The 14,681-nt window shown below is 42.6% G+C and overlaps 1 protein-coding gene across 1 annotated transcript in view; it reads right to left on the reverse strand.

Annotated features, from left to right (window-relative positions):
• sntg2 (syntrophin, gamma 2) overlaps positions 1–14,681 on the reverse strand; it is a gene marked incomplete at both ends in the record, with an annotated part of 79,316 nt that overhangs the window by 31,584 nt on the left and 33,051 nt on the right. Inside the window, one exon of the mRNA XM_079174726.1 lies at positions 5,626–5,750. Within this exon, the coding sequence (XP_079030852.1) occupies positions 5,626–5,750 (125 nt within the window). The remainder of the gene's footprint in view (positions 1–5,625; positions 5,751–14,681) is intronic.

Below are 14,681 nucleotides of genomic sequence, written 5' to 3' on the forward strand. Positions count from 1 at the left end.
TTGTCAGCAAAACCAAAGAAGACCAAACCAAAGTATAATCGGCAGCCACTGGCAGAGATCACTCCAAGTATGTCAGAGCACGACCAGGGCAGAGCAACACTGGAGCAGGGCTTTTATGCTCCAGAACCAGGTGCTCTGCATCAGGCAATCAGCCACGATGTTAGAGGCGGGGTCGTCACACCCCCCCCCCCTTAAAGTCGGTGTCCCCAGGGGATCACCGGCATGCCAGCCAGCCCACAGAGCAGAACTAAACCCAACAAAAAAAAAAAACAGCACAACCTACGGCCATTGTACACACTACCCTTCCTCTAGCTCCCCACCCAATCATCTGCAACCTCGAATAGAACAATACAACATGAAGTTGGAATGTCACACTGGTGACTAGCCAATATATAGGTGAGAGACCAAGCAATTTGCCCAATTTACAACGTGCTTCCAAATTACCCCAAACGCCCACCTTAGAGACCACGATCAGGCTCTGCACGTTGGTCACACAACTTCTCCATCTCACTCCGAGACACAGACGACCCCCCCCGTGCCATACTTCCAGCCACCAACAAAATACGTCCAAAACCATTCACGTAGTCAACTGTGAGACTCACTGGCAACTCAGTACCAACACAACCACCTTTCAGCCCTGCCAAGAGACCCCACACAGAATGTCCAAAGATCAACACCTTTGGGCTGACGCCTGTACCCTCATGTACGCCCTCCCTCGCAGCCAACATCAACCATGGAAGCCCCTTTACTACCTCACTGTGTGACAGTGACACAGGAAGTTCAGACAGAGGTGGGACCCCCAAAACTATCCCAACCGTGTCGTCAGATGACACATCAGGGTCCGATTTGCCCATAGCACGTGCACCTTCGCAGGATGCAAAGACCTCTGGCAGCACTCTGGAGCTCTCGTCAGACACAAAAACAATTGGACAACATGTGATCACTGGTTCCGGAGGAGTGTCAGTCCACACTCTACTACCCGCCAAGCCGTTGCCCAAAATAAAGTGTATACCTTCGATCGGTAATGCCGGACGCACCCCAACAGCCACCTCACCCTTAACCAGCTCACAGTCAAGCACCATCTTATGCAAAGGAACAGGGAGAACCTCCAATCCCATCCCACGACTGAGAACACAGTCACCAGTATCCTCAGACAAAGGCAAAACAGAGCCCAAAATGTAGGAATCATAGGCACCGGTATCCCTCAAGATTGTAACCGGGACCTTCACCTCACTTCCTACCAGTGACACAAATCCACCGCGTACGAAAGGAGCATAGGCTGCCAAAACATCCTGGCCACAAGAGTGAGATTGAAGCCCATCAGCAACACCGCCGTTGTCTTTAACCGTAGCGACACAAGCAGCCGGCCAAACCTTAGTTCTCCCGCCGTTCGTTTTAGCCTGTAACACCGGACAATCCGCCTTCCAATGTCCTTCCTCCCGACAATAGTTACAAGTATCACTATTGTCAAAGTTGACACCCGTTTTAAGATCCGATCCAAAAAATCCAACCGTCTTTGACCGCATCTCACGCGAACCTGCGTCAAAACCACTCCCCCGCACACCAAAACCACCGCGAGCCACAGGACACTCTCTGAAGCTGCTCTTATGAAGCAACACGTGCTCATCAGCCGTCACAGCCGCCTCAGCAGCGGTCGTGATCTCCCGTTCAATGATATATGTTGCAATACGATCTGGAAGACCACTTTTAAACTGCTCCAAAACCATCAAATCACACAAATCGTCAAAAGTCGTCACACCAAGTGCAGTTACCCATCGCTTAAAGTGCGTCGATAGGTCCCTTACCAGCTCTACATAGGTGCGACCACATTTCTTCTCAGAAGACCTAAAACGCTGGCGATACGCTTCTGGCACCAGCTCATACACCTTAAGCACAGCACTCTTTACTTTAGAATAGCTAGAGCTATCCTCCAGACTCAAAGAAGAATACGCTTCCTGTGCTTTCCCTGAGAGGACACACTGAAGCATAAGCGCACAGTCCGCATCGTGCCAGTTCCTAGCCTGAGCTACCCGTTCAAACAACAAAAAAAAGGTGTCCGGATCCCTCTCATTAAACGGCGGTAACCAACGCAAATTACTAACGTCAAAGCGGTCCCCAGCAGACCTGGACACCCGCTCGCCCAGACCCTCACCGGACAACAAGCCATCTCTGACCAGAGACAAACGATATTTCTCCAGCTCTATCTTCGCCGTCTCTGATTCCTGGCGGATTTTCTCCAATTCTATCTGTTTTTTGACTTCCAATTCATGTCTCACTCTGTCATGTTCCAGCTCAGAGTCACGTTTAATTTTGTCATGTTCCATCTGCAACATCAGAATCTCCTTCTGTTGCTCAAACGATAGCCCAAGAGTCTGAAATGATAGAGCAGAAGGAATCGGAGACGGCTCTTGTTTACCCCCAGACATAATTCCTATCTCTGCCAACTTAGACGATATAGCATATCTAATGTTCTCCTTGATACGCTTATCTCCTACAACCACCACCGAATAATGCTCTGCAATCAAGAGCAACTGCTCTTTCGTGCATGTATCCAGGGACTCCTGAGACGGAGCGGCAATGAACGCCTCCACCACAGACATTTCCACTATTCAGAACGACGACGACACAACGAGCAAAACTACGTTTCTGCACACAGCCGAACCAGATAGATGCCACAGCGCTTGCCCTTGTACGCAATGAGGAGCAATCCTCACCTCGGTTTGGAGTCCCCCAGCTATCTAAAGATCAACCCAGGTAACTAAGCTCCTCCCTAGTCTTCATGCAGCTACTTGTGGTGGGTATTTATGCACTGAAGACCGCTGGTTTAGCAGAGCGACTAGCAAGCTAGCAACTCTCCTGAAACCACGGCCATGCTCCCAAGCAAGCTTCAACCACGTTCGCCACAGCACTACCCCAAACCAGCTCAACGAACCCAAAGGGGAACGTCGCTACAGCCTACAAGGGAAAACTCCGCACCACCTTGACAGAAAACGCACAGAGCAACCCGCAGGAGTCATCTGGCCCGCTGCAGCACAAACACAACCACGAACCTCCTCTCTTCACGAAGTCCGGGCAAAACAGACTACAAAACAAATCCCATGCGGAAAACACGCAACTCACCCCGTAGGTCTATCCCCAAACCGCTGTCCGATCCCTCAAATCGATCCCTCCACGAGCAGCTCCACTCCACCGCCCAGCTGACCTAAACGCTAAGCCCCAGCACAAGACGGGAAAAAAGACGGACGAGCCCCCAATTTGTCACAACCCGGCTCTTAGGCCATGACAAATATGGACAAGACACAGGTGGTGGTGGTAAATTAACGTATTTATTGTTAACAAAATAGAAAGTAATTACCTTTGTGAAGTGTGTCGGTCAGTATATCAGTAGTGTGAGCATGGATGTGTGTGGGATGAAGTGTGGGGTGTTGTCAGCAAAACCAAAGAAGACCAAACCAAAGTATAATCGGCAGCCACTGGCAGAGATCACTCCAAGTATGTCAGAGCACGACCAGGGCAGAGCAACACTGGAGCAGGGCTTTTATGCTCCAGAACCAGGTGCTCTGCATCAGGCAATCAGCCACGATGTTAGAGGCGGGGTCGTCACACTATATACACAGTTTCCTATAGTGTAACTGTTTTTAGCAGCTAGCAGAGTGCTCTTGCTCAGGCTAACTTGGGGCTAATTTGACAGCTCGCTCCCCTCACACTGTATACTATACACTGTATAGACTGTATCGTGTCCTGGCCTGTTTTATATTTGCTTTAATAGTTTTGTTTTGGTGTACTTACTTTCTAAAGTTATAAAGAACGCTGCTCACTGACTCAACAGTACATCAATCAATCAAAATACATTTTTCAATGTGCCTTTATGGTTCCTTTAGATGCTTGTCGTCCTATTCATAATGATGGTGATTATAAGTGCTATTATAGCTACCGACGTAATTACTATAATTATCAATGATCCGACATGCGTTTGGCATGCTCCACCTCTATTCTTTTGTACCATAAGGATTTTAGTACAAGTGTAACCACAGGTTTAAATGTCAGCTGCTTTAGAGCGGACAGACGTGACAAACATGTTGATCTGGAGTTGCTGTGCTGGAGCTGAATACAACCTTTCACCTGTAGGACATTTCCTACAGTACAGACTCTATACTGTCTCTATATCAGGATATGAAAAATCTCGAGGAGATATTTAGCCATCATTGTCTCTTTTGAGCGGTTTGACTGGGTCCGTGACCCTTGGAGTTCATGTGCACTGGAAAGCGCAAAAGACTTGCCACTGCTGATGCAGGAGCAACTGGCAGACACCGAGAAAGATTGCACATTAAAAATTAAATTTGAAGACACAGCTTTGGACCAGGTTTAGATATCCCTGGAGAAGGAGTACCCAATATTTCTAAGTAGCGCCAATGCAGTTCTGCTGCCCTAGTCCCTGGCTTATATGTGTGAACCAGGAGCTCAGTGACAGCTTCTCATCCATCCCTGCATGAATAGGGCGGTTGTGTGCATCCTCAGGCTTCCCATGAATAGTAAGCACATTTATGCATTTTGTACTCTGTCTCTTTCTCTCATAACAACCACTTGTGTCTGTGTGTGTCTGTGTGTGTCTGTGTGTGCGTGTGCGTGGGCCATCGGAAGGATGTTAAGTGTTACTACATTATAAACAGGGGTGACTTGACATTTTTCTAAAGGGTGCCGCGACTGGAAAAAAAAAAGAAGGTTGAGAAACGCTGGTACAGAGTGTGGCGTTTTACCTTTTCATGGGCAGCTGCCTGTGGCTTTGAATTGGATAATACCCAATGACGTGTCCAATAAACAAGTTTAATAAACATTTCTAATTAACTCTGCAGCGCACACTTCCATTGTTTATTTATCATTATGTACCTGAATCGTGCAACTAGACACACCCGAAAGAGCAGGAGACTTCTACTCCGCAAGAGTGCAGGAAATGATAAGGAAAACTGACTAAGGTGAATCATTTCTAATTTGAATAAAAGACAATTGGTAAAGATTAAATTGTGTATTTCATCCGGCTCAATATTTGCATACAACCATGCATTGTTACTCCGTCCATAAACAAATGGCACCACTATTTAACGTTGAATATTAGTGTATTATTAAAACCAAACAGGTTGGATTTAGACCAGCAATGTTATCTAAATATAAAAAACACTTGTCAGACTTTGATAATACCAATTTTGTAATTATGTAGGAGTTGAAATAACTGAATGTGATTCAGCCTTGTATAGTAGCATGCTATACGATATCTGAAAGTAATGGTTGCCAAATGTTAGTAGCACCGTCTGTAATTTCTGTCAAACAATCCACCTCTTCTTTGTCCCTCACCTTAGAAATAAAACATACTGTATGCATGGAAATCGATACCAAAAAGGACAGGCATAATAATCAAATGCATTAACAAGCTCGCCCAGTGTTCTCACAGTCACACCTTCTGAGCCTGAGCCTCACAGCTGCGGTGACCTTTTAAGCTGTTTATGCCTGCGCATAGATATTGGCATTAACGTCCCCTCGCTTAAATGAAAAGTGCTTGCTAAGCCTACAACTGTGCTCAGTGAACTCTGTACCTTGGAGGTGAATTATATCATGCTGGATTACCCTTACCTTAATTGATCTGTGCCAGCTTTGTATCTGGAGACTCTGGCCATCAACAAGGGCAGGGAGACGGCATCCAGCCAGCGCTTCTCATACTTTGGCTCATTAGCTGAGGGCGAAGGGGGTGATGGAGCCTGCGTGGAATACATGAACAATGCCAATGAGCTTCCCGCTCCTTTTGATCACGGAGGATGTGGTCCGTATGAAACACTTGCACCATTTAGATGATCAAAGAATTTGTTTCTTGACCCGGATTAATCAGTGGCAGTACGTAGACATCAAAATGAGAGCCTTTGACACTGAGAATTGCTTCAAGGGTAAAATCTGCACCTTCAACCTTGCCTAATAAATGCCTTGACCAGCTACTACTACTACACACACACCCAGATACTCCCACTGTCTTTTCACTGAGGGCTTGTCTCACCTGAGGTTGTAGAATCACTTTACAATCAACATTACAACCAGCAGCACTGTCTTAATGGCTAATTATAAAAAGTTAAATACGTTTCCTTTATTTCACAATGACACCACAGCAGTGACAGCCAGACTATATTTTCTACAGCTATGCATACAATTGAACACATAGATATTTGACCTCTTTATGACTGCTAAGGAAGCCCTAAAAAGCAAAGTGATTTTTTTTTTTTTTTGCAGGGAATGTTGGTTGAAAACAATCAAGTTTATCTCCTATGTACAAGACATCATCTCCGACACACAAGATATTATCTTATCTCACCATCTTGTAATGAAACGATCGCTCAAATACATCAAGAGTTCAGATCTTCTCCTTTTAAGACACACACACTTTGGTTTTGCTGCTATATGCTGCAGCTAGCTTTCTTAAATTGTGTATTAAGTTTCAATTTATGTTGAGGTATATGAGATTTAGTACCGTTTTTTCTATTTTTCTCTGGCTGCAATTATGGAGAAATTTGAGGCCAAAAAAATTAATAGGTATTTTAAAAAAATGCTTCATGAAAATGACCAATGTCCAAAACTAAGATAATACAATAATGAGATAAGCAGTACTGACAAAAGATGACATTGTAAGCAATCAGAGTAATTCTGAATTACCAACCCTGTGCCGGGTTTTCGCAATCAGCCTGCTGCCACGTTCCCATTTCTCTATATAAGGAAATGTGCTTGCCGCAAAGTTTATCATGGATAAAGTAGTAACGTTTTTGTTAAAGAAAAGAAAAAGAAATACTGAAGAAATGTATATATTGTCCGAGGTGGGAGGCAGAAAAAAGACATTTTTCCCAAGTGTTTCCACAAGAGTTATGAAGATTACATTTGTTTTTAAAAGACGCTATGGACTGTGGCTCAGGTTAAAAAAAGAAATGGTTTGATATTAAAGTTTATGCAAAAAAAGAAAGTACAAGACGAGAAGAAAAACAAGGAAACAGGTGGAGTAGGAGGACAATGACCACTGATCTGTCAGCCCGAGATGAGTGCCTCTCCACAAGAGGATCATCCATAAGTGGGAGAAATGAGGGTGACAATAATGACATCCAGCAAGGACTTTCACCCGGAGGTTATTTATTTCAGGATTGCATTAGGGCTCTACCGAGTGGTTTGAAGCTTCATTCATAATGTTGACATTCCAATTCTAGATCAACACGGCACAGCTTTTTTTTTTTTTTTACACTACTCTATATATTCTGCTATTTCTGTATTACTGTAACAAATGAGGCTATATTTTTAGTACTATACTATGTGTAATATTAGATTTCGGTGGTGGCTGCATTGTTTCCGAGTGACCCAAACATTTAGAATAACTCCAGGAGATTGTAAAGCCCAAAAGTCAACATGAGTTGATTGAAAAAAAGATTAAGAGGTAATCATTTCTAAAATTCAAAAACAGGATTTTATCGAACAGCAGCAATCGAGCAGCACCATAAATCACATTGACATAACCACAACATCAAATCATATTTGTTTGTGTGACGGCATCATAAAATATGACAGACATTAGAAGCTTCATTCGAAAACCTCAATTGAAGCTTTGAAATATATATTTTAGTCAAAAAAAAACAATCGAGGATGAAATCAAATAAAAACGATTTTAAATATTGTTGTCAATGAAAGCATTTTATAATTAATGCGGTTACAATATGTGTTTGCATTTAGTGAAAGGTGCAAGATCTGGGAAGATTGGGAGCATTTTGGTTGCCTCTCAACAGCTCTCAACATGTCGACGTCAAGCTGGCCGCTCATAGCTAACAGCGCTAACGGCGCTAACAGCGCTAACAGCGCAAACTATGGCGAAAGTAGTGACAGAGTTAACGGTGTTTACCTGAGGGGGAAACGGAGGGTGGGTGCCACAACGCTGTCGGTCAGGATGGTGCTATCGTCTGTTACTCCCGTATGAGAGCACGGCAGAGCAGCGGCTCACGTGCACTAACATGCACTAAAAGCATGCGCAGCCTGAGACAACACATACAAAAGGGAGAGTGACTTCTCTGCTCAGGTAGAACATTATTCCATGATATCCTTGCATAGATAATAATCGTTTGCTGCTATACTAAAGGTCAGAATGTTACAGCTCCTTTCTGAATGTTAAATACTGAATGTTAAATACAGCTCCTTTAAAAAAAGGTGTGTGTATACATAAAAAGAACGGGTCGAGACTTCATAATTTGAGGGTACGCATGGTCTGAGGCAGTTTCCAAATTTGTTCGCAGAGTTAGAACAAATTCAGGTAATGAAATATTGATGAATCCCGGATTTGCACACTGTTTGTGAATGACGTCCAATGTCTCTTGAAGTCTAGTGGTGTTATTAATAAGGCATGGTAGGGGAAAATACACAGTTTTTCTAAATGAATGGATTACATTAATCTTGGCAGCAGTTTGTCTCTGAGAGCCGTTAATGGATTTTTGAAAACAGTGGGCCTGCAGTATGAGCTTCTGACTGTGGCAAACACACAGGTGCATTCAGGCTTTTCATAGGCAGTAAATGAGCATTAGAAAAAGCTGAAATTGCAGCCTGAATGTGCCTGGCTTCTAGCAATAACAAATGTGTTAATGTGGCATGGTTATGGGTACTTCCTGACGGTTGCGATACACGTGGCGGCAGGCAAGACTTTAGAACGCACTTTACATCATTACACTATAACTATAATGGCTAACACTACTTTGGCTTCATTAGCAGTCTACTGCTCATATCGCATTTGATAGGCCACTCTGTGCTTATAAACAGTGTCTCCCATTCAAGTCATTTGTGCTAAAGTTTTATTTTTGACAATAGCTTAAAGCCTGCATATAACTGAAATAAAATAACGGTTCATTGCTGAGAAAAGTATTAAGCCCTGAAGAGTCAGTGCAGAACTTTTCTGGGAGTTTGCTCCAGATCTGTGGTGCATAAAAACCGAATGCTATTTCTCCATGTTTAGTTTTAATTAAAAAATGTAATTTAGCCCTAAACTATTCAGGGCTTTGTTAACCATCCATAGAATTTAAGAGTTAACTATTTGAGGAACAGGAAGCCAGTGTTCAGATCTGAGCACTGCATTGATGAGATCTACTTTCCTGGTCTTAGTGAGTCTCTAACAGCAGCGTTCTGAATCAGCTGCATCCGTCTGATCTGAGGCCTGTATATGAATGTGATAGAATCTGATAGCCAGGTGTCACTTAGCCCCTGCCATCAGTGTGTGAATGACGACAAGTAGTGTGAAAGCGCTTTGAGTGGTCGGAAAGACTAGAAAAGCGCTGTACAAGTACAGTCCATTTACCATTATTTACACAATATTATATGTGTAAAATATGTAATAAAAATATATTCATTTTATTCTAAGAAACAGTTAAATTACCAGTACGTTTAGGAGAACGTAAAGGACGTGATTGCATTCATGGAGTATCTGGAGGACTGAAGAAGAAGCTAGTCCCTTTAAAGCCTTGTAAATCAGCCCTCACTTGTATTGGTTGCCAATGCAAAGACATTAGGGCAGGTGTTATATGATCAAACTTGTTAGATCTTGTAAGAATTCTGGCAGCTTTGGCAGACTGTACACTTAGCACATACATGTTCCAAGTATTGATCCCTGTGCAACACCATGTTTGAACTTGGAGAAGAAAGATATAGAGTATTATTTATAAAACACTTGTATACTGTGCACTGTTGTGTACTGTTACTCTGATATGAGCAGAACCAGGCAAGCACCGGCCCCTTAAGACCGACGATACTGTCATGATTTCTATGACTTGTCAAACGTGTCACTCAAATCTAAAAATAGCAGGATAGACGTAAGATCACAATCAATGGCTGTTAGTTGAGAAGTCCTTTGCTACCACGGTAGTGTTTGGATCTGAACTGACTGAAACTCATCAAGAAGATTGCCATCTGCTATCTATGCTGCTAGCCACCACTAACAGTATAAACATGACGGCGAGATTTGAAATGGGTCTGTTATTGCTGAGAGTTTGAGGACAGAGGTTAGGTCTTTCCAGTAAAGGAGTAACCACGGGAATAATACCAGACCTCAGAGACTTATATATGATGCTGAAAGGACAGCTTTGAAGCAGACTGAACAGCTCTTTTTTAAGTTTGCTTATAATGGACTCTAAAGCACATCTGGTTGGTTTAGAACTTGTATCAATTTTAATAAAAAGTGTGGTAGAGGATGTTTATACTTGAGCAATCTTTTAATCTTAAACCATTTTGATTACTACTTATATCAAAGTCAGAATTGTGGCTTCATAGCATAGAGCACCAGATTGTGTTTCAGATGCCTCTATAAAAATGTTCAAAATGTAAAAGTTTAATGAAACACCCTCCGAGACTGATGGCGGTGCATCAGAAAGCATCCATTCCAAAGGTCCTGAAGCACAATATTCTGCAAAAAAGCTTTGATAGCTGGAAGAGTGCCATTTTAATGCAAATCACACCGCACTCAATGAAGAACAGATGCATTATAACATATTATCTAATGAGTTACAAGCTTAGGGATGAAATGAGTGACGCTATAGCAGCATCAAACAGTGAACCATTCCTGTAGCTAAAGATTACCCGTCAGCACAAAATCCCAAGACTCGTCAAAAACAACGACACACCACCTGATGTAGCCCCTGTAGCATTATACACACAGTACAGGTAGGTGTGTTCATCACAAAATAACCAAATCACCTGCCTTCCCCTGCGTTCAAAATGTCTGAACATATTATCAGAGCATTAAAACAGCCTTGGGGTGGAATAGTGAGAAGCGACAAACTGCCTACCTCTGCAAAATGTTGTCGCTGAAGTACATGTCGCATGCAGAACCCTGTCAGCTCCTCACTAGTAATTACTACATTTCTGAAGAAATCACCCGTTGTTCCATTTATATCCACCCAGAACAAAATTTTTTTAGCTGAGCCTCAAGTGCAGTCGGTGAGGTGGCAGACCATTGAAAACCATCAGGCGGCCCGAGTGGCTTACACTGACGTGCTTCTACTGAGGAGCCGGAAAACAGGAACTCAAGCCGCAGTGTTGCTCTTCATTCATTCTAACACTCCACCAGGAATTCTGATACTTCCGTGGTGAACCATAATTATTTAAAAGCATGTAAATTAATAAATTGACCAAGGGTGCAACGGAAAAGGAAAATCATATCAGTCATTTCAATGTCGAGAGAGCCTCCTGACGACAAAGCTTGGTGAATTCTAATCACCTACAGAGGAGGAAGATGCTTCAGTCGTGCGAGTGCTCGGAGAGGAAAAACATCCACCATGACATTCTCTTGCATTGCAACAACAACCAAGACACACTGTCATCAATGGGTCAGTCACAGTAGACATCTGAGGACGAATGGGTATAGCCATGCTAGCGGCTCGGTGAGGCTGTACTTTGACAAAGCAGCACTTTAAGGTAAATGCTAACATCAGCCGGCTAAGGTAACAACCAAGTAATGTACGGTTTAATATAGAGTAATTTGGTGATACATATATTTACATGGTTAGCTGTACTATTAAATGTCATCTTTGCTGGTTGTGCTCAAACTAGTATAAATATATATATATATATATATACGTCTAAGTTGCGTCTATCAAAAGAACATACAAGGGAAATTCTTCAAAAACATCTTTCGGCATCTTTTCAGTTCAAGCAAAACCTGGTGTGGGTTCATCTTTTAGGATTGATGTTAACAATATTTCCAGCTGTGTGCTGACACCTCCTTTGAGACTGTTAGATTCCTAACTTGCACTTGTCAGTGAAATGAATTCTAAGTAAAAGCTGAGAGATGAGGATGTCCTTGTTCGCCAGCAATGCAAAGTCATTTCATACGTGCTCTCATAAGGATACCGGAATCTACCTCAGAAGCTATACCGACCACACTTTAGTCTCGACAACGTGCAAGAAAGTCCCATACTCAGCTTTTCACGAGTACTGGCAGCACTATAATTGAAAAGCATTATTCTGTCAGTTAGTAAAAATGATCTCTGGCCCTGTTTGAGGCCGTGATTGTTCGTATTTTTGCATGTGATTGGACTGTATTAACTTGTACAAGCACATAACGTACATAACAATTCAGTCCAGTAAAAGTGCATGACATCATGGAAAGTTACTTTCTGTAAACCCCCTGAAGCCCTCCTACCAACCACTATCTCGCTCTAATCTGTCAAGGTTGGACTTCCAAGGTGATTTACAGAAAACTGTCTTCCACCACTACAAACGGTCCACTGTGGGAATGCAAGGCAGGCCTTTAAGGAGACTGTAATGAAAGACTACATGTCATGAGAGTGTGTAGCACGAGAAACCATGGATCCGTATTTAATGTTCCTTTTTAGCCTCAATAAAACAAATTATGAAGAAAATGATGTTTGGTTTTGTTTAATCTGTTCTTTGATTTGCATAATGAGATGTTTGAAAATGAGCATTAATAAAGCAGCAAACAACTATTTGCTATTCAAAGATGTAGTGAAGTAATGTTGTCGAGAGCAGAGAATGAAGTCACTCTCTCAGAGTGCCAACTCAGCTGTTGCCATGTTGAGTTGTGTGAACGCATGATTGCATAATTTGCAAGACTATAATATTATATTTCCCTTTATACGCAGTATTTGATCAGTTAGCATAGTTTGGTAAATATTCCAAGGGACATTTCATGTTATTAGATAACACATCCTTCGTGTCCTTTCGTTTTTGGCAAATGTTAAAGAGCTAATTTTGTTTCTTTATGAAAGCAAAAGTTTTTTTTTAACTTTACATGTTGAGAACAATAACATATTGTACAACGGTTGTAATATATAAAGAAAAATGCCACGAGAAGGTCTGGTTTCTAGTGGTTAATTAGTGTAACATTGTTTCAATATACATCAATCAACTTAATCCCAGACGTCCTTATAGATTTAAATCTGACATTTCAGCAATTAAATAAAAACAAGCGCTTTCAATTTGGTTTCAATGTCAGGCATCGATCCTATTGCGCTGTCATGGTAGGCTTCATCCTCTTGGGGCCATAAATGTGCGAAAGTTAATGACAATAAAACCAACAGTTGTTGAGCTATTTCAGTCTGGACCAAAGTGGTAGAAAAGCTACGAGATGGAACGTGTAGTAAAACTGTGTTTCCAAGCAAAGCTATTAGCTAGTATTATTTAGATCGCAGGTAAGTTCCTACAAGTAATTTATAAGGGATACCTGTGAGAAAGAGCTCATTACACTATTACTGGGCTACACATTGTAAAGCTGTCTGCATGACAACATTATTCCACGAGGTAAAGTGGTGTTCTTTGCTGCCGTGCAGCATTGGAGGAGTCCTTTTGTGATGAGATATGGCAATTTATTTTTTTTTTTTTCAACCGTCTCTGAACTTGCCCCCCCCCCCCTTTTTTGACTACTTTTTCCTACATTTCCAGAATGAGTTTCAATACCTCCGCTCCCCCATGGAGGAACTCAGCTGGCCTTGCAGCATCCAGCAGTTTAATGTACAGGAATAGAGAGCGATATGAGCATTAAAAAAAAAAGCAATGCCTTTTTCTGTCAAGAAAATGGGGGCATCACGCGCCTCACCCCACTGTGCCCCTTGTGGCTGCGCTGCATTGGCGTTTATTGGGTCTGCTGTGAGTGGAGAAATTGCTGTCTCTTACTCTCTCTACCGTTTCTCCCTGTGTGTTTGTTGAGCCTTAATGAAAAAATGGCGAGTCTAGAAGAAGTCCGTCCTTCTGAGGACCTCGAATCAAAAGCATTTACTGCTAATGTTTCAGAAAAAAATAATTGTGGTGACATTTGGCACAATAGTTCCAGGGATGCACGGAGCATTGCTCATACCTCTCTATGAGTGTTAATATGTCTCTGGGTGATGCGTGTTTTTGTGAATATTACCAAGGTTTATGTAAAAAACACATCCCCGTGCACAGCCTTGGGCCTGGCATGTGGCCTGCAACATTACTTAGGAAGGTATTGAAGAGAAGAGTTGGCACACAGCCGGTCTCACCATCAGCTCTAGCACAAGCAACCTTTATCAAAAGGAACATTAAAGCTTCAGCAGCGATGCATTAAAGTCTCTCCATTTGTTGAATTGCAAGTTAGCGTGCACTCAAACAATTTGGTGACTAATCTTGCCAGCCTGCTGTGCTACGGAGATCAAATCTCTTTTTTTTCTGTGTTTTATGAATGTAACAAGTAATTCTCATAACAAGTATCCTTAAAAGGGACATTGGTATTTTAATTAAACAAAACCACAGAGAATAATAGTTTAAAAGTGAAATGCTCCGCGATGTCCGCTAGCTAGTTGCTAACTGTCTGAATGACTGTGCTGGGGCAGGTAAGAGTAAAGTGGTGTTTCTCAGGACTTTTTGGGGGTGTAACAGCACACAGAGGCGGAGCCGTGTCGTCCAACCCCAGAGTTTCATTTGCGCTCGCCATGGTGTGACTGACTCACACGCCAATCAACTCGCCGTGCTGGCTTCAGCGAATGTTGCCAACGTCGTATGGCTCAAAGGTTGCGGGTGGAACTTGCGCTTGTTCATTTTGGTTCGGCGTTACGTGCATGAATCTACAGTACATACACTACGTGTCCTGCATGAACCTCCGTACCGTGACGGTTCTTTGGAATACATGGGACTGTTACAGCCCTAATAACAAAGCTGAT

Source organism: Pholis gunnellus (assembly GCF_910591455.1).
Source record: "Pholis gunnellus genome assembly, chromosome: 15".
Classification (NCBI taxonomy): Eukaryota; Metazoa; Chordata; class Actinopteri; order Perciformes; family Pholidae; genus Pholis; species Pholis gunnellus.